The sequence below is a fragment of the Bombyx mandarina genome, chromosome 18 (genome assembly GCF_030267445.1).
Source record: "Bombyx mandarina strain Sakado chromosome 18, ASM3026744v2".
In the NCBI taxonomy this organism is placed as follows: Eukaryota; Metazoa; Arthropoda; class Insecta; order Lepidoptera; family Bombycidae; genus Bombyx; species Bombyx mandarina.
The window spans coordinates 4,462,590-4,486,050 of NC_143224.1; the positions used below are offsets into that span (position 1 = coordinate 4,462,590).

At 36.4% G+C, this 23,461-nt stretch overlaps 1 protein-coding gene across 3 annotated transcripts in view; it reads left to right on the top strand.

The window, feature by feature from the left end:
• Positions 1–23,461, top strand: part of IP3K2 (Inositol 1,4,5-triphosphate kinase 2) — a 183,983-nt gene that overhangs the window by 118,464 nt on the left and 42,058 nt on the right. Inside the window, exon 1 of one of the 3 annotated variants that reach the window (XM_028178896.2) lies at positions 11,351–12,731. The exons of the other annotated variants lie outside the window; for them this stretch is intronic. Coding sequence (XP_028034697.2) covers positions 12,231–12,731 — 501 coding nt within the window. The 5' untranslated portion in view covers positions 11,351–12,230. Of the gene's footprint in view, positions 1–11,350; positions 12,732–23,461 lie in introns of those variants that run through there. 3 annotated transcript variants of the gene reach the window in all.

Consider the following 23,461-nt stretch of genomic DNA (forward strand, 5'->3'; position numbering starts at 1 on the left):
TTCACTTAGGGGTATGAAAAACAGATAGTAGCCGATTCTCAGACCTACTGAACATACTATTGATACACAAATAAAACCAAAAAAACATGGCTGAAAAATGTATAGTATTGTATAGCTCTCAAATATATTAAGGTGTATAATCTATTATGTATAGTGAGTACGTAAGACAGGAGACCGGCTTCGTCCTCATCCCTACTACGTGATGTTTGCTGGATGAGTGGTGACACCTGGCGGGGATAGCTGATCGATTGATAGTTGATCAGTAGTCGACCGCCGAGGGCGGGAGATCAAATTCAATTTAAAAAAAATCATAATTAAAGGAACTTGATATTATAAACTCTGAATAAGAATTTATCGTACTACAATTATAATATTTGATTGCCATCTTGCAACCTTATTGCGGATCTGTGCATAGAATAAAAAAAATATTAATCGGAATGGAAAAATAGGGGTTGATCGTATAAGAGTGAAAATTTAGAGTAATATGATTTTTTTTATTTTAAGTCATGACAAAACAAAATAAAAAACTTGCCGAAAAAATTAAAGTTTATAATTAACAAATAAAAAATAGGGGTTGATCATAGAGGGATGAAAAATTGAGAGTAACATCAGATTTTTTATTTTAATTCATGACAAAATAAAAATGAAAATCTTGCCAAAAAAATGAAAGTTTATAATTAGCCAATAAAAAATAGGGGTTGATCGTAGAGGGGTGAAAATTGAGGATTGTATGTATTTTTGTATGTTGTATCATAAAAAAATAGAAATTAAAAAATTTGTCTAAAAAATAAAAAATAAAATTTAGGGGTGGACTACCCCTAACATTTAGGGGGATGAAAAATAGATGTTGGCCGATTCTCATAGATACCGGATAAGCACAAAAAATTTCATCAAAATCGGTCAAGCCGTTTCGGAGGAGTATGGCAACGAAAACGGTGACACGAGAATTTTATATATTAGATGTATGTACATATATCCGTAGCCACTAGGAAAAAGGCTCTAATAATGGACTATTTGTCTGTCAATTCGATACAACTGTTAAGACTAGAAAGTATAGTGTTAAATATCCACGCGGCTCTTTTTCCTACCTAAGCTGATAGTCTTGAGAGGCTATTTCAGCGTAACCTTAACTAGTCGGTGAGCTCACGGGGCTCAAACCGGAGTGATGCTAACACTGACCCTAGCCAGAGCAGTGCTTCGCAGAATCTACCACTGGATCAGAAACGCGACCCATTGAGAAGATCTGGCGAAACTCAGTGGGCTGTGTCTATGGGTTAATTCGCTCGTCGAGCCCTTCGTCGTAAGCGACGGGTTCGACGAGGACGGTGACCGGCCACTCGGCTGGTGGTAAGGCGTAATATGAGCCTGCTTATTTATGCCGTAAACCGTCATTCCGGTCTGTACCATACGTGGCGGCTCCAATAACCACCAAATGCAGACGCGCCGTGAGCTCGTTCAAAGATCTAGTTCAATAAAACAATGCTACTAACTGTAACATCTGCCTAACGAAAAGAGTCGAGAGTAAATGGATTTGTGTAGGACCTTCAGCAAAGTACGAGCTATTAGCGAGTTTAGAATCTAATTCTTGAGTCAATCGTTATCATCGTGTGTAATACCGTCTCTATGGAGAGCTGTGAGGTATTATTTCAGATGACCCTGACATTTCCATTTTATAATCTCACTACCTAAGGCCGGCGTAGAGTTCGTCTCGATTTGTCGATAATCCCATTTTCACGGGTTGTTTTAAACCTCTTGAGTCTACGTAGATATATCGGTTCTCTCTGTATTTTAATTTTTAATTTTTCCACGAGGAGTGCTCTAAGGGAGTTCCTGTAAGATATATTTTACGTCTTTGACGTCTTTTCATTTGAATTTCACTAAACACATTACATTCGCCAACGAACTCCGAGGTCTACGTGTCCAGTATCAAGTGTGGTTTTTGTGACGCCAGAGCAATGCCGTCAGTCACGTTGTGAAACGATCGATACAGATCATACGTGCTGAGCGACCGCATAACGCTAACCCTAAGACACGTAGGTATCTTGACTATTGTTTACGAAAAAAATTTAGTTCCACCAAAATTTAATGGATGGTTTAACTCGTATACTGGTGGTAGGACCTCTTGTCAGTCCGCACGGGTAGGTACCACCACCGTGCCTATTTCTGCCGTGAAGCACTAATGCGTTTCGGTTTGAAGGGTGGGGCAGCAGTTGTAACTATACTGAGACCTTAGAACTTATATCTCAAGGTGGGTGGCGCATTTACGTCGTAGATGTCTATGGGCTCCAGTAACCACTTAACACCAGGTGGGCTGTGAGCTCGTCCACCCATCTAAGCAATAAAAAAAATATAAAAAAAAATCATAAAATATGTGTCTAATCTCATCTAAGACTTGAATGTGAATGGACTCGAAGAGGTTTATAAGAACACGCACTGTGGGTGAACGCTGTAGTTTCAGAGTTTTTTTGATTGCCATTATAAGCAGAGGAACATACGAACCCTACCTGAAGATGAGTGTTTTTTTTTTCTATCTATGCTGGTAGTCTCAAGGGGTTATGTCAGATTCGCCAGCGAGTAGGTGAGCTCACGAGGCTCAAACCGGTTGCTAACATTGGCCCTAGCAAGAGCGGTGCTTCGCAGAATCTACCACCGGATCGGAAACGCGACCCACTGAGAAGATCCGCCGAGAAACTCAGAGGGCTACTCATAGATGAAGACGCTACAGGCTATTATGCTTATCTTCTCTATCTACAAGATATATTTTTTGAAATATTTAAAAATAATCTATCTTCTTCTATCTATATATGAGTCGTCTATTATCAAAGGTTGCAATCTGTGCATTTGGACAAAAAAAATTATTGATATGTCAATACAGATTGATTTGAATATAATCGTCTCCTTCAAAGAATACGGTTCAAAACCTGCATTAAATAAAGGTTAATACTTAAGCTGTTATTTATCTAAGATGTCGTTCAGAAGAGTTTTGTGACTGCCAATGGAATACAAAGTCAATAATTCGTTTTTCTGATTTACCAATAATTGTGTAAAAGTCACATTGCCGGCTTTGATAATAGTCGACTCATATATAAAAATGAATTGCTGTTCGTTAGTCTCGCTAAAACTCGAGAACAGCTGGACCGATTTGGCTAATTTTGGTCTTGAATTATTTGTGAAAGTACACAGAAGGTTTAAAAAAATATGAAAATTATCGGAATTAAATAAAAATTACAATTTTGTTTTTCCTTTGATGTGTCCCCCGTCGAACGGATTCCTATTGTTTGTTTTAAGTTTATTGTGTATACAAAAGTTTAGGTCTTTTATTTATCGATTGAGGCGCTACGAAGTTTGCCGGGTCAGTTAGTTATTTAATAAAATTATATTTTGTAGCAAATGAAAAACAGAACAAAAAAAATAAGTCAAACTTAATTCATTTATCAAATTTCCATTATAAATATCTCTGAAGGTCTTCTGTCGCACGCCATTACACAGCTTGTGTACACAGAACAGTTATTTGCGTCATACCAGTGTCTTTCGTTTAGTAGGTAGTCGCTAAAAAGGCGGCAAATCACAGCCACATAAATTTACGTGGGATGTTTCTATTGTATAAGTGTGTTACATTTAAAATTTTTATGTAGGATCAATATGAAATCTTTAAGCAGGAGATGTAGTTAATGAGATCCTTATTTAATTTTAGGTACACAGGTCCTTCTTGCTCACTGGCCCCAGTAGGCTAATGCTTCTGGCCCCTTGTACCCTGCAAGATAGAAAAACCCAAGTCGATTATTATCAACTTTTTATTAATAAAGGTAAAGCAAGCACAATGCTCAACGGCTATTAGGTGCTCACCGAAGCTCATAGCATCTCAATTGTATTGATTACGTCTGTCCCACCCTTCGAACTGTTATTATACATTCCCGATGCACTTCTTCTTACTTACCTAACACTCTTTCCCGCTATCTCAGTACTCCTCATGGCCCTTACTCATAACCATTACCCATACTCATTACATCGGGCTCACGCCAGTCGATTGGCGGCAGAAATGGGCCCCCCAAAACTTACAACTTTGTAGGTACAAAATTTTCGTTTTCGGAAGCGGTCTCTGACACCCAGTATATTTAATCGTATATAAGTAAATATTTATGTCAGTCTCTCGTACCTTATAACACAGGGACTCATAATTTGAGGTCGGATGACCGTGCGTGATTTGTTCCCAACTATTTATTAATTTATAATTTATTCCTGGACTTTTTATTCGTTGTATTAGAGAACAAAACTATAAAACAAAATTATAAAAAGTTGTTGTTGAACCTCAACCTCAGCCTAGGTCTGAGTACTCGGGTATTACTGTCCTTGTTGTCTTTCTTTTGTTTTTACTTTTTTTTAATTATTATTAATATTGTTAAATCTCTGTTGTTATATTAATGTAATGCATGCTGTGATTGCCTCTAATTAGAGTTGGTAATTGCTCTATACATGTCAGTGTTATTTTATGTCTTACTGTAAACCCTGTTGGTAATCCTTAAATAAATAAACAATGTTGTCAATGGCAGTTGTTTAGGTATTAGCAGCGTGCGGGTTTGCAAAATATGAACCGATAACTATATAGTAAGCCTATATGAAACATGAATATTGTTTTTCTTTTTGTGAAGGTTTTATGAGCGCTAGCGTTTGCGCAGTAATCGAAATTCGACCCTAATCACTAAAGAAATAGATCAACTTTATTTATAAAAAACAATCCATTTTGTTTTGTTGACAGTACTAAAGTCTGTCAATCTATATCTATACTAATATATAAATCTACAGTGGTTTTTACGGATGTTCCATTATAACTAATAAGCCATGCATATGATTGACTTGAAACTTGGTATCCATGTAGAAAATACATATACTTAATGGATAGGCTAATATTTATATGAGTGTTGGACTCCCTACACCAGTTGCGGGGGGTGTTAATGATGAGCATCTTTGTGGGGGTGAGAAATAATAATGTTAATTTTACATGCCCAGCGAAGCGGACGGGTACAGCTAGTAGCTAATAAATAAACAGACAAAAATCATTTGACAGTAAAGAAAATGGTATTCAACTGTTTTGTCTTACGTATTTATTTACACATTTTTACCATTGCAATCCATTCTTACCGAGCTCAAGATCCCAATGCGCCTCAGCACTACATGCGCGCGGAGGAGTTTCGAGTTCTTTGGACATATAGCCAGAAAGAGCGGTGACAATCTGGAGAAGCTGCTGGTGACAGGCAAGGTATGCGGGAGAAGGCACAGAGGCATAAACCAATGCGCTGGTCGAACCAAATACGCTCCACTCTCAATACCTCAGTCCACGTTGCTATCCACACAGCCGAGGACAGGCAGGAATGGCGCAAGATGATGCAGGAGAAAGTTATTAGAGGAGGCCGCGACCCTCAGCACTGAGGATTATCGACGCAAGGAGGAGGAGGACCATTGCATACTACCTTCATACTCATACTTCAACATATCGATTGAATTTTTTTTGAATGATCCGTAGAATTATGAAAACAATGAATAATGATGAATATGAATTATGAAAATATTTATGAAGTTATTCTGAGGCTCATAAACATTATAATTTATAGGTGGTATAACATTCATGCATATTTTCCGTGAAAATTGAGTTAATATACAACTTAAATCATTTCATTGTTGATATTTGGCATTGAGCTATTGGAGATTAAATCGCTGAGTTCTTAGTTTGCACATATTATATGTTATTTGTACTGTCTTACAGTTTTATACACTTTAATTTGATAGTATTATATGTAAATTTAAGTTGGTTTTAGTTGATTAGTTTATTCATAGTCAACGTCCTAGAAGAAAGTTTAAAATATTCAAAATATTGGAAATAATTGGAATGACAATAAAAAAGCAAAATTAAGTCGTGAATTTACTTTAATTATGTCGAAATTCGTATGTCTCTTGATAACTCTTTTCGAGAGACACAAGAACATATGACGGTTTTTATGTAATATGGATTTTACAGTGCAACTCTTTCTTTATACAATGAAAACAGACATGATGTTCCGAGGTGTAGTCAGACCTCATGTGCTCCTGCTAAGGCCAGTGTTAGCAAACACTCTCAGGTCGATTCCGTGAGCTTACCTACCAGCTTGTGAGTAATTGGAATAGCCTAAGGGCTCCCAGCGGTTGGGTAGGGAAAATTGAACTTTGAAGCTAGTTGGTATCAGTGTATTTAAAAAATAAATAAACAATTAATAATTATAACTTTACATTCATTCAATCACAGTGACAACAAATATTCGAAAGACATATTATTATACATGTAAAGAAAAACCTTTAGTTTAAGACCTTTAAAACTCTTTAGTTTTTAAAAGATTTTCTTAAATTTTCTTAATTATATTACAGAAAAGGCAATTAAGTCTTTTATTGTATTAATTCATTCTCGAGTATTTAATATCATTATAAAATAACATTTAAAGCTCTTAATTTCCATTTAAATTTATTTTTTATAAAGTTTTTATTGTACTATTTAAGACTGAACTAGTTACTCTCTACACTTAATGATAGGTGAGTGAGCTCGTCAAAGAAAAATCTTTTTAAAACTAAAGAGCTTTAAAGGTTTGAAACCAAAGGTTTTTCTTTACACACAAAAATACGATTTTATCACAAAATGTAAAAATTCAGGTACAGAAATGTAAGTGAATTTATCTGATTTAAAACGGCAAATAAATCACTTAACACTTAATGGTAACCTTTGTTTTTTTTTAATAAGCACAAAAAGCGGACACATAAACTGAGCTTAGCTACGTATTAAATTTACAAAACAGAACCGGTTTTCATATAATGTGCTTTTTAATACAATGATGCCCCACCAATGAACCCCACTTTTGAATGAGATGGTCCAATTTATAAGTAACAGAATGTTTCAAATATTATACAATAAAATATACCACCACATCTACCAAATACCCCGTGCGCTCTTTAGGCGTGAAAACCTGGTGCATTAGGTTCGGGCCCCTGTCCAAAAAAAAGACCTTTGTGTTGTACCCGTTTGAATCGGGTATTGGTGCTCTATGCCTCATCGCAGATGAAAGCCGACGATTCATTGACCCGCTTTTCGCCCGAAAATATAAGTCTCCGGGGCAGAGTCTGGACCGGTAGAAAGAGCGACTGCGATTAACAATGGAACAAGGATATTATTGGCCTCAGTTGGTTAATGTGGTTGGGCCTGTAACCGGCCGCTCTTAAATGTCAACTCTCGGCGCTCCGAGCTCTGTACTAACCTCAGACAAGATCACCGATGGAGGCCACCCTCTACAAAGGCTGGACCTGGGCCTGAGCACTCCTCCCGTTCTCGGTTCAAAATAATAGTTGTATCTCTCTCGCATCTTCTCCTAGGAGACGGTGAACTGAATTCGAGTATCACTTGAAACAGGACTCGGCTCTGCCGGGCATCTTACCCACGACGGTGTACTTTTAGTATAACGAAATGTCATACTCGTCATCATCATCATTATTAGCCTATAACAGTCTACTGCTGAATCTATTGCACGCCACTGAGCACGATCGTTGGTTTCTCCACCGATATTGAGTGCGTCCTGTACGTCATACTAACCGGTTTAAATATAGATAACCATAAGTCTTCCTTTCCATACAATCATATTAGCTCGTCCACCCCTTTAGGACTTAAAGATAATAAATAAATAAATAAATAAATATTTACTAACAATCACGCCACGTTAACTGGTCCCGTGATAAGTTCGTAAAGAACTTGTGTTACAGGTACCAGATAACGGAATAAATGTAAGGTTTTTATTATACACATAAATATATTTAATATACATCCATAACCCTGGAAAAGATATTTATATTTATCATACAAATATCTTCCCTTGGCGGGATTCGAAACCGCAACCCCCTTGTGTAGTGACCATGTCACTTACCACTACACCAGACAGCCGTTTTTATAATATGTAAACCTACCAGATTAATTGATTAATTTTAAACGAAAATCTCCAAGGTCTTAAATTACTGTTTAAATCGCCTTCTCTCGTTCTTCACGCCCGATATTATTTTTTAAATTACATTTGCGTTATCAAGATCATAATCCGAATAGCTGTTATTTAATTGAAAATCTTATCAGTTTTTTTTTATTAAACTAGCAATTACGTTACAGCGACGTCAATTTGAAAATTTGAAGTATTTTATTTAGTTGTCCAGATGAGAACAGGGCCTCAGGCGCGTTCACATCTCATTGTAAGTCATTCTTGGCTATCTTATAATACGTATCTACATATGTATATGTATTACAATGATTTGCTGTTAATGACTAATGAGTCTCGCTAAAACTCGAGAACGGCTGGACCGATTTGTCTAATTTTGCTCTTGGATTATTTGTGGAAGTCCAGAGAAGGTTTAAAAAGTAGATAAATATGAAAATGCTCGAAATTAAAGAAAAATAACAATTTTGTTTTCCCTTTGATGTGTCCCCGTCGGACACACAAAAGTCTTTTAATTATCGATTGAGGCACTACGAAGTCTGCCGGGTCAGCTAGTCACGTATAAAATAAGACATAAATTTGAATGAGTCAGGGAAACCGAAGAAAATACTTTATATATCATGTTTTTTTATATGTAACTGTAAAGCAACATGTGTGTGTTCATTGAGCTGCTAATGCTCTACTTATTTCCGATTTAAGGAATCTTATATATAAGCTTGCATTCCTTTTTGAAGGATAAGGTAACCGTTATTAGGTATATATCATAGAAAATTGGAAAACGTTAGCATTTGATATATATCAATGTGTATTTATGTTGGCCACGTTTATGGGCTTTTATAAATATAATGTATTTATTTATTTAAATCAAAATACAGTTTAGCTTTGTAAAACTATAGCAATTGAGTTGCTCTTATAAAGAGAAACAACATTTAAAGCTATTGCTTTACCACTATTTTTATATCTTTTTATATTTTAATATTGCAAAAATGCTCTTTATATGTCTAATGTTCTAATGTTTCAATAATCGAAATTCTATTTATGTCATCTATAGAAGAATGATATAAATAACATATTAACCTCTTTAAGGATTAATCGTATAGACGTTACATAAATAAAATAAAAAATAATTTATTCTATTTTCAGTTCATCTTAAGATTTTACTCTTTAATTGTTAAAAGAGTAAATCGTTTTCGATGATTGGATTCATTTAATTTAATGAATGATTAAATATATTTTCATTTGATTAGTTCGTTCAGTGCCGTAAATAAATGAGGTTGCATTATTTTCCTATACTATTTTTATAATTTTATAGTATGTCTTCTATTTACACAAATATAATATATAGGATATTCTCCGGCTATATCAATTAAATTCCTATAACAGTAGATTATGGACGTCTAAAAAGAAAATGTACATACATACATACTTACGTATACTTGAACGCGCAGAACAGAACAAAAAAGTCATCTTTTTTAAATAATAGTAAATGCGTATTTTTGTTCTGTTACGTAATGAATTTTATGAAACGACATCACTATTTTCTTATCTTAATAACATCTTAGTGTCGTAAATTGAATCAATCTATACTAATATTATAAAGAGGAAAGATTTGTTTGTTTGTTTGTTTCGAATAGGCTCCGAAACTACTGGACCGATTTGAAAAAATCTTTTTAAATTAGAAGACGACATTGTCCCTGATGAACATAGGCTACTTTTAAAAAAAAAAAAAATATATTTTTTTTTGGTTTCATGTGTGTTTTAATGTTTCCGAAGCGAAGCGAGGGCGGGTCGCTAGTACTATAATAATTAAATAATAAAACTGAAATGCTTGCATACAAACTATTGTAATTCAAGTCACGATTTGTATAAAAATATATTATGTTTTAAAAACTGTAATGTAAACATTCAATTTGCTTTTCGCCCACGTATACCGTCGCCATGACAATTTGGAGGTGTCGATTCGTACTTAGCATTTTAAATGCTATTTTGAAACCTATTGTTCAGGTAATTAGGGTCACGACTAGAGCTGTGACATGGGTTTCAAAATGTATGCAATAGTACTTATAAGTATTAAGCTTTAACAAATATTTGCCAGAACCTCTTCCGTGTCTAATGTCCCGTGTTTCTGGGGTCTGTTTTTATAGTCATACTACTATTCTGAGATTATAATCTTCAAGTCAGTTTCAGCGAAGCAATGCTTTTTTTCCTTCCTATCCTGATAGCCTAGAGAGGCTATTTCAGCTTCTTCTTGACGTGTAGGTGAGCTCATGGGGTTGGAGCCGGGAGTGTTGCTATCACTGGCCCAAGCAAGGGCAGTGTTCGCAGAATCTACCACCGATGAGAAGGTCCGGCGAGAAACTCAGTGGGCAAAACTGCTCTTGCTAGGACTACTGCTAGCAACTCCTTTCGGGTTGAGCCCCGTGAGTTCGTCTACCTAAATCGTGCATAACTGGAATAGCCCGTCGACGCTACCAGCGCTTTAGTATGACAACTTTATATAGATAAATGAAGAAATGTAGATGTAATTAACGACTTCTTATTGAAGCAACGTAACCTCAATAGCGATTTCTTTTAGTCAACTTTAGGATTTATTTATTGTTTTAGTATTTTTAATGCTTCTTATTACATTATGCTGCTTATTATTATTACAAATACTTTAAGAAAAAGAAAAATAGGATAAAATACTTGCCCGGAAATCGACGATAATGACGAACGAAATTTACAAAAATGCTTTTAATATTTTAAAATTATTATTTAGTAATTGTAATCTTGGCCGATAGTATTATTTGTAACGCATAAAAGGTAATCATGCTTAAAAAATGTCTTTTAATTTGTTGCCAACCAAGTTCTATGGTTGAAAATTATTATTTCAACAGAAAACGATACTTTGATAAGCCTATTAGTGCCGGGTTTTTTCAAATCATTCGATAAATTGAACCTTTTTTTGAATATATTTGAAAAAGTTTTTTTTTGCCATTGTAAACAGACGGTCATATCGCCCACACAGTAGTAAGGGGTTTGTCTCGCTCTCGGACCTTAGTAAGAGGCATAGTCAAGTCTCTACCTACTCCAAGCTGTTTTGATTTAATGAAAGCAAAATCAATTATCAATAGTGTTGCGTAGAATATTGTTGTATGATTGATAGAGAGGGCTCTAGGCGATAATAAGGATCAATTTTAGAATCGATCGTTCGATTGTAAGTAGAATACCGATTATTTTGAAGTATCTGCTGTATGATTTCTTCGTGGCGGAACAAGTTACAACGATGGAACTGGCTGTGCAAGCTCATTACGATTCACTACCAGTATATTTTTTATAAATCGCCTAAATGACTTAGATCATTAAGCTAGTCTCCTACTAATCAATTTAATGAGGACATTGAACACGAAAAGCGGAGACATTAATTGCACGAGTAATCTTTGACGTCATTGCGAGGTATTCCGAAAATGTTGATACGTGCGCTTGCATTCTAGTCACGAAGTCGAGTCTAGTCGATTTCTAAACGGCCACCATCCGGGACTATCACCCGCATATCGGCGGCCTAGCTGTCGAAGCAGTTCCGTGACACCAAGCGCCCGGTGTGCGAGTTTTTTAACGTTGTCGATAGCGTGGAAGTTAACCCAATTTTGTATGCAGTTGGAACAGCGCCCTTTTTTTATTGCTTAGATGAGTGGAAGAGCTCACAGCCCACCTGGTGTTAAGTGGTTACTGGAGCCCATAGACATCTACAACGTAAATGCGCCACGCACCTTGAGATACAAGTTCTAAGGTCTCAGTATAATGACAACGGCTGCCCCGCCCTTCAAACCGAAACGCATTACTGCATCACGGCTGAAATAGGGAGGGAGGTGGTACCCACCCGTGCGGACTCACAAGAGGTCCTACCACCAGTGATTACGCAAATTATAATTTTGCGGGTTTGATTTTTATTACACGATTACACATTTCCCCTAACGGCAAACGTACGCAAACGATCCTATTTCATAAAAAAATATGAGTTAACTTTTACGTTATCGAGAACGTTAAAAAACTCGCACTAACTAAGCACACACGGATCGTTTAGAAGCGTCCGTTCGCCGACGTGAACGCGACCCGACTTCTCACTCCTCAGTCCTCAGTACGCAGCACGCCGGCTCGTAAGACACCCGTACACGTCGCCACGTAAACGAACTCAACGTGACCCTCGTAAAATGTTATCAACAACGCGGCTCGACTCGGTAACGTGTCAAGTGATTTAAAATGCCCGAGTGTACGGAACAGTTCGCGTTCACGATTCCTGTAATACGTTACACGATGGAGGACGACAGGCCGGCCGAGGAAAGGCAGGCGATCACCAAGAAGATGTCTCTGTTGACGCCGGTGAAGATCGAGACACCGGACAGCGGGAGACGGTCTTCCGAGCCAACGAAGTATTACATTCCTCCGCAGTGCAATAACAGACTTTCCCCTAGAAGTGCGCGGCGAAGGGACTCTAAGAGCAACTCTAAGAGTGGCGCGAAAGAGGAATCTCCCACCAAAGAGACTATGGGACCAAAGCCGTGTAATTGTGAGGAGTGCAGGGCGTCAAGTCCTCTACCCCCTGGCTACGGGCCGCAAACTCTATCGCCTGGTTATGACCAGATGAAGATTTCTTTGCTGGACGTCCCTTGGAATGAGGATTACACGGAGGCATCGAGCGATGATCTCAGTTCGGAATGGGATTCGGATGTACCAGAACCAGCTCCTGCTCAAACATACAAGGTAGAGTTACGAATAATCAAAGAATAAATATATATTTATCTCTACTAATGTCTCTATTTTGTGATACTGATGAAGCGTAATTGCGTATAAGTATTACGTGACTTCTTTTAGATTTTTAGATCGAAATTAAAAGACTTGAAAGTAGTTTAGAGACTAAAATCTTCAATTAGTGCGTGCGTATCAGATTATTACATAATTCTATTACGTTAATAGAACGGAAACGACTATTCGCAAGCTATTTCAGTTTTAAAAACATTATTGTTGATAACTTGTAAATAAATGCTTATGAAACCAGATTGTAGCATTGACTTTGAAATAAGTTACTTTAAAATAATCAACACGTCATGCATCATTAATCTCTCGGTAGATAAACAAAGACCGACCAGGTTTTTTTTTCTTCAATCATTGTTTTTGCTTCGTAGGTAGATTATATATACGTTTGCAATTTATATTGTGAACATAAGGCCGTGTATGTATCTTAAAAAAACATTAAATACAAGTTACATCTCAATAAACGTGTGATCAGTCGATAACAGGTTTCTCTCACACACATGTTTCGTGTGATAAAATTTTAAGTATACACATACATGATAATTATTACAGACTTTTGGCGCTTTCTATACTATTCTCATTTTTGAAGCGTTGCGATGCGCAGCTAATTTAAATTTAGAATGACCGTTTTTTTTTATGTCCAATTTAAATAAGCATTAAATCATGTTTCAATTATCCAAAAATAGTTCGGTAATTTATTTTGTATCCAACGATTGAGGATTACACTCGTATATTGCATGAGACAACGAAGGCATTATTATTGCATACGATTTTTTTTATTAGACGGGCGAATTAGTTCCCGGTACAACTGGTGTTAATTGGTTATCGGTGGACATGACCATTAAAATATGAATGTCGAACACGCCTTGAGACGTGCGTTCTAAGTGTCATTTGTATCACTACACACTAACGGCTGCTCCAGTCATCAAATCGAAACGCCTTACTGCTCCGGGGTAGGTAATAGGCAGGGTATTGGTAGGTAACTACCGGTTTTGCCCCCAAAAGGCCCTGCCACCGGTAAAACTACCGCCACTATCGTCGATGTAAGCAGTTTCTAGTTATTAATGTCGATTTAAAACTCTTCTTTGAAATAATCGACTAGTATAGTGTGTGTTTAACTAGGGTTGTATTATCAAAACTTTTTTAATCGGTAGTTGGTTTGGTTCTCGCCTAAAGATCTAAAGAGGCTTTGTATCCACCACACGCAGGTATTATCTGACTATTAGTTATTATTTAAAAAAAATATTAAACTTTTTCTACGATCATGTTAATGTCGCTGCTATGTGAGGTGTGTTCGAAACCACATTTACTTCCTTCGTATATTTGATTATAATGACGAAAACAAGGACCTGATATAAAAAATATATTCATTAATACCTTGAAATGTATGAATAGAAATAAAAATGAAACTGTACAATTTACACGTATTCAAATTGAAACATTCTGAAGTATTCCTTCTCATTATTTCGCTGACAACATTTCTGTATACGTAGTATGTAAGTGTAGAGTGCAAATTGAGGTTTTCTCTTCATTAAACTTTCTAAATTTAATGCGCCCAAACTCTATTTTTCATCAGATTAATTTTAAATATGCTCCGAATATAAAATATCTTCAACAAATATTTTTATTGCAGTCAATAATATCACTTATCCTAGATCAAAAACCTATATTTTAATTGTTACTGTATTCAAGTTGAACATGGTATACACCTAATGACACGTGGTTCCTTTCGCTCACTCCAGTTTCACTACTGATCGCAGGAATCCTGAAAATATAATTCGTTTATCGACGTTACTAATGCTAGAAGCATAGCCAAGCCACTTAATATGCGCATATCAGTTTGAATTATGTCCTACTCTACCTATTTTTTTCTTAAGGCAGCTAGTTACAAGCTGAAAAAACATCGCGTGGGTGAACGATGTTTGGGTATAGGTAATAAGAAACATCTTACGTAATCGTAATTTTTATTTATTAAAGATGTAATACTTATATTAATTAACCATTAAATTGTGTGAATGTGAAGACTTCGAAGGAGGCTAGATTGAATTTGGATTCGTTTTTCTTAAACTACCATAGCTCACGAGGGACTTTGTATTTTAGTCATGCAAATTTCGTAGCTTACTCAATATATGAATAAAATTCCTTGGATAAAAATAGCTGGAAGTGCAATAAAATCATAGATAATGAACATCACACCATAATTCGAAAGGTAATAAATAGATATAAATGAAATCGTTACTGCCGAAAACAATTGAACAACGCACGAAGAATAGGTAATTATCGGCCGATTGAATTGCAAATCAAACGTATCATATTGTAATGTTTGAACATCGAAGGGGCCCGGTGTATTTTCAAAGTAACGAAAAATTTATGTAAATTTAAATTTTACGCATTTGATTTAGCGAGCATCTTTTGTTGTGAAATGTTCGTGAATTCGTGAATGCGAAAAAATATATAAATGAACACGGGTTTCGGCTCCGTCCCCTTATCTTTACCGGTCACCGTCCTCGCCGAACCTGTCGCTTGCGACGATGGACTCGACAAGTAAATTAACCCATAGACACAGCCCAATGAGTTTCTCGCCGGATCTTCTCAGTGGGTCCCGTTTCCGATCCGGTGGTAGATTCTGCGAAGCACTGCTCTTGCTAGGGCCAGTGCTAGCAACACACACGGTTTGAATCCCGTAAGCTCACTTAAACGTCAAGGAGAAGCTGAAATAGCCTCTCAAGGCTATCAGCATAGGTAGGGAAAAAAACCGTCCCCAAAACAATGACAGGCGGTAGAGCATATAAAAATTTATGAAAGTTTTTTTGCAATGCACTCCATTTATCATAAATAATGTACAGGTAGTAGGAAATCTTGTGAGTCCACACGGCATTTACGTTGTAGATGTCTATGGTCTCCGGTTACCACTTAAGACCAGGTGGCCCGTGAGCTCGCCCCAACATCTCAGCTATAAAAAAAAATGTTAACGAATTCCAGTCTCAATCTCGTAAACATAACCCACTGGCTTTCTTGCCATAATCCTTCCATAGGCTCCGACCCTTGAATTTCTCATGCATCTCTATTAGTTGGTATGGTTTATAAATAAACTAGCGACCCGCCCTCGCTTCGCTTCGGAAACCGTAATTTATTATTGATTGCTCCACTATTTAATGGATGTTATTATACATATAAACCTTCCTATTCAATCACTCTATCTATTAAAAAAAACCGCATCAAAATCCGTTGCGTAGTTTTAAAGATTTAAGCATACATAGGGATATAGAGGCACAGAGAAAGCGACTTTGTTTTATACTATGTAGTGATTTTGTTGAAATTCTCTTGATTTCAAAGAACATACATATAAATATGCAATTCTGAGTCCGCTGCGAGAACCAGTCTTCATGCGACTTTGACCTTATTTATCACTTTGAATTAAAATTAAAATTTTGTTCGTAAAATTCGTCCTTCTGTTGTTGAATTTTAATTAATTGAAATGATAATTTGTGAATTGTATGAGACGGTATCAGCGCTGTGTTTCGTAAGAGCGTACACAATCGAAATTCTGTTTGAATGAAAATTTTATTTCGTTATTTCTATATTAGTGTATTATGAGTTCTATTTGTTTGATTGTATTGTGAGAGCATATTCATTGGTACATTACCGTGCTGCGTATTTCTGTCGCAATCGGTATGTTTCGGTTCGATTTTAAAGGATTTTTTTTTATTGCTCTTGTAGGTAGATGAGCATACAGCTCACCTGATGGTGAGTGGTTATCGTCGCCCATGGACGTCAGCAATGCTTGGGGCAGAGCCGACCCGCTGCCAACCGTTTTTAACCTCGTATCTCAAGCCCCATTCACGTTCTGTCTGCGTGCTCCAGTATTGACTCAATATTGAGTGCGCTATCAGTTTCATATACGTGCATGAGCAAAATAAAGTGATGGTTAGACTTGCTTTCTTGTGTCTGATCAGGTCTTGAGTTACGCCAACAGAAGTAAACAGTGAGGCGATACCAGTTCTAACAAGTTAATATTTCTTTTATAATACCGAGCATCCGATTATCAAACACGATTCAAAGTTTGGTCTCTTAATGATCAATTTCCAGTTTTAAAAAGCATAAACACAGTCACGTGATTGGTCTATAAATTTTAGAAATAAAAAAAAACGATTAAATCACTAAATTTATCTGTTCTAGAACAATTTAAAATGAAGAGTCTGTTAGTTTTTATGTTTACTTTTTATAATCAATGGGCCCACGCTTACGATAAGTAAAGCGAATACCAAACCTTTTACAAAAAAAATCCTCATTAAAAATTCCTCTAGCTCAACAACCTTAATCTGAAACTTGGATGAGTTGAAATAAGGTGAGGTACTTTCGTCTACAAAATTAATCTGTTGAAGTGAATAATTTCTGAATAGATTATTGAGATTTCGTGGCCTCAGGTTTTTTGGCTAATATTATTTGTGTTTTATCTTCAAAACCTTTCATGATCATAACATATTGCATTACGAGTACGCATCGGCCATTCGTCAAATCGATACAGCTTTCACTGCGCGTCACACGGTTACTATCCGGGTCACTTTCACACAGGGTTGACAGAGTGTTTTTTTTTTCGTTCAATTTTTATAGCAGTGACCTAGAGGGCCTTCGGAAGAATTGTTTAGAAGGTTTTAAAAGACCTTTAAAAGCTCATTGACACATCGTAATAAGAAAATACGAAAATAACAATTTAATGTTGTGTGAATCCGCACGGGTAGGTACCACCACCCTGCCTATTTCTGCCTTGAAGCAGTAATGTGTTTCGGTTTGAAGGGTCGGGCAGCCGTTGTAACTATACTGAGACCTTAGAACTTATATCTCAAGGTGGGTGGCGCATTTACGTTGTAGATGTCTATGGTCTCCAGTAACCACTTAACACCAGGTGGGCTGTGAGCTCGTCCACCCATATAAGAAACTAAAAACAAATCTTTAGTACCTACCACCGAAACTAATATGAAATAATATTGTCGGTCAATCCGAAATTGATAAATTTCCCTTAACACTTATTTCGTAGATAAAATGTAAATGTGATGTTAATAGAGGTCAGATTGTCTTAATATTATGCTTTAGCTGGAACGCAATAGGAGAAGTTATGTGAATTGTTTTATTTTGTTAATTAAATGTTCCTTAGTAATGTAATATGATGGTGAATTATGAGCTGTTGAGTCTGAATAATGCATTCTCAATAAATACCCATAGTACTACTGCGATACCACATTTTCATGATGTTTCGTTTCATTAAATTTTAGATAAAATAGCTTAATTACATTCCACTGCAATTCATTTCTCATATAATAAAGGTACGCAATAATAAAATAATAACGAAATTATCGTCCATTATACTAGTATGTCCAGATATTAATCCAAATGTACGTGTGAGCGACTTTGGTCTCTTCGAGTTATTATTTCGCTGTTAAAAAGAAGAAGATAATTCAACCACAAAATTTAAATAATAAACATAAAAACTAAGCATTAATTGGATTTATCGCCCAACGTCTTTTTTTTTTTGTCATCATATAACTGTTTCAAAATTAAAATAGTTGATGGCAGCCCTACTCACACAGGTGACGCTTATTGTTCAACAATAGGGCTGTGGTAAAGCCCTTTCTAGGCCACGAGAGTTAGTGTTCAAGACAATGGCGGTAGCGAGTTTCGGGTTTACATTGTGTAGGTTTTAGGTCACGTTTTCTTAACTCTGTAGCCGGTGCATTAAAAATGATGAGAGGTTCCTTTCGAATGTATTGTTTACTTTTGCGCTAAATAATTGTTTGTGAAAATTACATTGTTTTTTTAGTAGTGTTCAGCATACGTGACATTTAACTGTTAACTAACTGTGAGCAGTTTTTTTTTCTCTACCCAATCGTTGGTAGGTTAAGGGGCTGTTTCAGCTACGCGCAGTGGATGAGATCACGGGCTCGACCTGAGAGAATTTGCTAACACTACCCTAGTAAGAGTAGTGCTGCACTAAGCCTAGCACCCGATTGGAATCCACCACTGAGAAGGGCATAGGCTATCGTTAGGTTGCATTGAATTAGATGACCTTAACGAGAACAGTGATTGGTGCTTAGAGAACCTAAAAGCACCGAAAGTGGATCTGGGGAATCGGACAAGACATGTTTCGGGTGACGTGGCTTTGCTTTGTTACCTCGTTGCCTGAGTCGAATATGATCTCTGTATAAGAGCTGGGCACTTCTATATATATGTGATGTAGATTCAGACATATAAATATATAATTTGGTCTTAAGTTTAAGATTTAATAAGAAAAATCTATCAGCTTCGAAAATAGTTGCATTATATAAGTTACAATTCCCCCCCTCAAACAGAAGTTACATGCTGTAAAATTCTAACAACATCACATTATATTATCACATTATAATATGACATCATGATGATGACAGAAATCACATTACAATATGACTGTACGAGACATACTTGTCACAGAAAACTATTCTAACTCTGACTGAACAAATTTTTAATGTTTATTTAAATAGATTTGCAAATAGTTTCATTCGAATCCTCCCGATCCATTAATGGTGCCTTTAGGTACTTCAAGCACCGGTCACGTCCTCGCCGAACCCGTCACTTGCGACGAAGGGCTCGACGAGTAAATTAACTCATAGACACAGCCCACTGTGTTTCTCGCCGGATCTTCTCAGTGGGTCGCGTTTCCAATCCGGTGGTAGACTATGCGAAACACTGCTCTTGCTAGGGTCAGTGTTAGTAACACTTCCAGTTGAACCCCGAGAGCTCACCTACACGCTAGGGTGAAGCTGAAATAAGCCTCTCAAGGCTATCAGCATAGGTAGAAAAAAAAGCGACTCAGAAGACGCTCTACCACAAGTGATTGCGGAAATTAGAATTTTTTTTTACTCGACATTATTCTTTCATAATCGATGTCACTCGTGAACGTGTGTTAAGTCATTGTTAAGTACGTATTTCATAAGAATTGAAGGACGGTAAATTCGCATCGCTTGACATTCGCACGCCGGGCGCCTTATCCCTTAACCACGACGACTGCTATACTATGAAAGCTATCACTATTTATTGAATTAAGGCTATTTTTTATTGACTGCTTGTTTTGAATGCTTGTTTCGATTTCGAAGTCGCAGCAATAATCCCAATTGTGTCTTAAATGTCGAATTAGTCGGTAGGTATTAGCATGGAATTTGATCAATCATTATGCAGGCATAAAATAATATTTGTTTTTTATTGCGTAGGTCACCGATGCTCCCACTGTAGCCCAATAGCCATTATGAATGAGTTTTAATTGCATTGTTTAATGAGTGAGCATGAACGCGTTTTACTATTAAGTAAATTTGTTCTTATAATATTATTATTGCTCAACTAATTAACGATAGGCAGAGCTTCTGGGTCTGCAGAGAGACTTTGCTTCTCTCTGTTTTTTATACCGTATGTTCTATGGGGAAGGGGAATGCTCTGAGGAATTGTTTGAGATCTCGTTTTTATCATCGCACCACCCGCCAACAGAGTAGAGTCCTTCTTCAAATGAGGCTTGTGGAGAGTACTTAACGGTAGGCAGCGTCTTGGCTCTATCATTGTTGAAGTCTATGGGTGACGGTAAACAATCACCATCAGGTGGGTCGTAAATTCGTTTACTTACATGGGTAATAGAAGAAATACACTCGGATTTCGAAATGGTCATTAACTTAACAACGGATATCTATTTTGGCGAGAAGCCTATAAACTATGATGCCCGAATATGTTATAGGAATTCTCTTTTTTCCAAATACCATCTTTTGACTAATATGAAGATTGAGGCCACTGGAATCTTAGATATCACGCTATTAACGCAGGCTATTCAGTTCCATTCTTAGTATTCCGATATAGCAGAAATGTGACTGTTAGTTGTAATTCAAAGAAAATTTAAATATAAATTGATTGATTTAAAAAATATTGCCACTAAAGCGAATGTACTGAAATTTTTTTTTGACCACACAACATATCTGCGTATTTGTAATTAAACATTGTACTGTACGATTGTGCAGCTCTAAGCTCGATAGTATTTTGGATCGATTTAACAAGTTGACCGGAAGTTTAGATGATAAGTGACGAAATACGTTCTGTGCGGTGATGACAGACAGACAGTATTATATATTTTTATTTGACATTCAAAGCGAATGCGGTTACGGTTCAATGACCCAGATAACCTTTATGATTTTAGCTCTTTTGTTTATTGTCATTATTTAGCTTTCAGAAGCTGATTTTTAATCTTCAGCACTCTCGTTTAGATCCCATTAAATAGCACACTGAAAAGAAGTCACTGAAAATATTCATTATATACATAATCGTTGGAATAATTAGTCCCGTTGCATCAATTCTCTTCGCACAGGGATACATTTTAAATAAAATAAAGAGTTAAATAGAAATATAGAGAGAAGTTAATGATAAAATTACATCCGTATATATTTCTTTGACATGAACGGTGTGTTTGGACTTGGTTCTTTAGTTCTTGTTTTTAATTTACATTTAGAGCGCAATCCATAGGATAATTGGTAATTTGGTAGGTTCCTTGTGGTTATAATAATATTTCCAGCACTACTCTTCCTGTAGTGGCTACTCCTTTCTTATTTTTATTACACTTTGCTGAACACTTTCATTAGTTTAAATACTTAATTAGCTTCATACTCAATATTGACTATTTTAGCGATCGTACAATTTTGATGCACACGATTCAAAGGTGAACTTATAATATAATAATATATTTTTCTCAATGTCCAATGTATCCGTTGCAGATAGCGTAAATAAAGTGTTATCATTAAAAACCTACAGCAGTACGCTGCTGGACAAAGGCTTTTCCAAAACGTGTTCTTGAATTCCGTCTTTGACCTTCCTTATCCAAATCCCGCTTTTTTTAATATATCCCTAGCACAGAGCAGGTGCTTCAGATGACAGATAGAGTAACGCTTGCCTCCGTAAATCGTGAATTAAATAAATTAACATTTTTTTCTGTTCTTTTATCCATCAATTAGTCAGTAGTCCATTAAGCAATCAGTGAGTGGGCAGGCTTTTTTATTGCTTATATTGTAAACATGTAAAATGTCACCACCACCCACAATGAGATATGAGTTATAAGCTTCTAGGCTTTTACGGCAGCCCCACCCTTCAAACCGAAACGCATTACTGCTTCACGGCAGAAATAGGCAGGGTGGGTCTGTTTGATCTCTATTACACAATGTCATTCCTTCATGATGGAAATCAATCGTGAACGTTTATTAAGTACGTATTTGATTAGAAATATTACCTGTCTGCTGGATTCGAAAATCGTTGCATAGCTTGTTATGAATGCACCGGGCGTCTCATCTTTTAGTCCCGGACGACTTCAAGAGGGTTCTTTCCGTGGGATTCAAACTGTTTTCAAACCGTAAAATCGGTTCAGTTGCTTAGGTACGAATGCTTAATAGTGCTACTTACGTATTAATAATATTAAATATGCTATGTGTTTTCTAACATTTAAGAAAATCTGAAAATATAGAGTAATATAAAAAGGAAATAATTCAAAGATAACGAAAAACATATAATCTGACGATTTCCACAAGGCGAAATAACAAATAATAACAAAAAATAACAACCAAACAGTAAATTAAAACATTTGTCGTTATAAAAGCATTAAAACATCATTGAAATTTATCGAATGACGCGTTTATTTTGATTCGTGACGTAATATCCCAGACCGGCACTCAATTCAGGTATGTTGATTTGAACAGTCTCTTGTTTTAAATTGGATTCGAGTTTTTTTAATTTCAAAATATAGAACATTCGTAATAAAAAAAATGATGCGCGTTTAACTTGGTGCACGTGAAAGAAGTGAAACTTGTTCTCCGAGAACTACTGGTGGTAGGACCTCTTGTGAGTCCGCACGGGTAGGTACCACCGCTCTACCTATTTCTGCCGTGAAGCAGTAATGCGTTTCGGTTTGAAGGGTGGGGCAGCCGTTGTAACTATACTGAGATCTTAGAACTTATATCTCGAGGTGGGTGGCGCATTTACGTTGTAGATGTCCATGGGCTCCAGTAACCACTTAATACCAGGTGGGCTGTGAGCTCGTCCACACATCCAAGCAATAAAAAAAAAAAAGTAGTATATATAGAACCAATTATTCATTAGAGTTTACGTTCCAAATATATTACGTATTTCGATTAAACTTCTCACAATAAATCTTTGTTCGGACTAGGCGAGTATTTTAGTCGAGTACCGAGTAATTTAGTAGCTAAATGTGTCTGAGCACCAAAAATTTAGTCGAATAGTTTAGTAAAGAATTTAGTCAAGTCAATCCATTTTGTTCTATTATTTCGGGCGAGTAGCGAGTAGTTTAGCCACTAAATTACTCGGTACTCGACTAAAATACTCGCCTAGTCCGAACAAGGCTTAAGCGACATGTTATGAGCTGCGTTAAAATTAGAAACATATTATTTCTTTATTAAAACACTACGCAGTTTCGAAAGGAATGCTGTTTCTACTGTAAATAATTTGCATGAACTCTACGGCGAGATCACGCCAAGTAACTCCGCAGTAGGTCTTTGCATAGCAAACGTACATTGGAACATTGGCTTAATAAAATAAAGATAGTTCCGCGAGTGTTTTATCTTATCTATATATTAATACGTGAAGCAAAAACTTTATACCCCATTTTCACG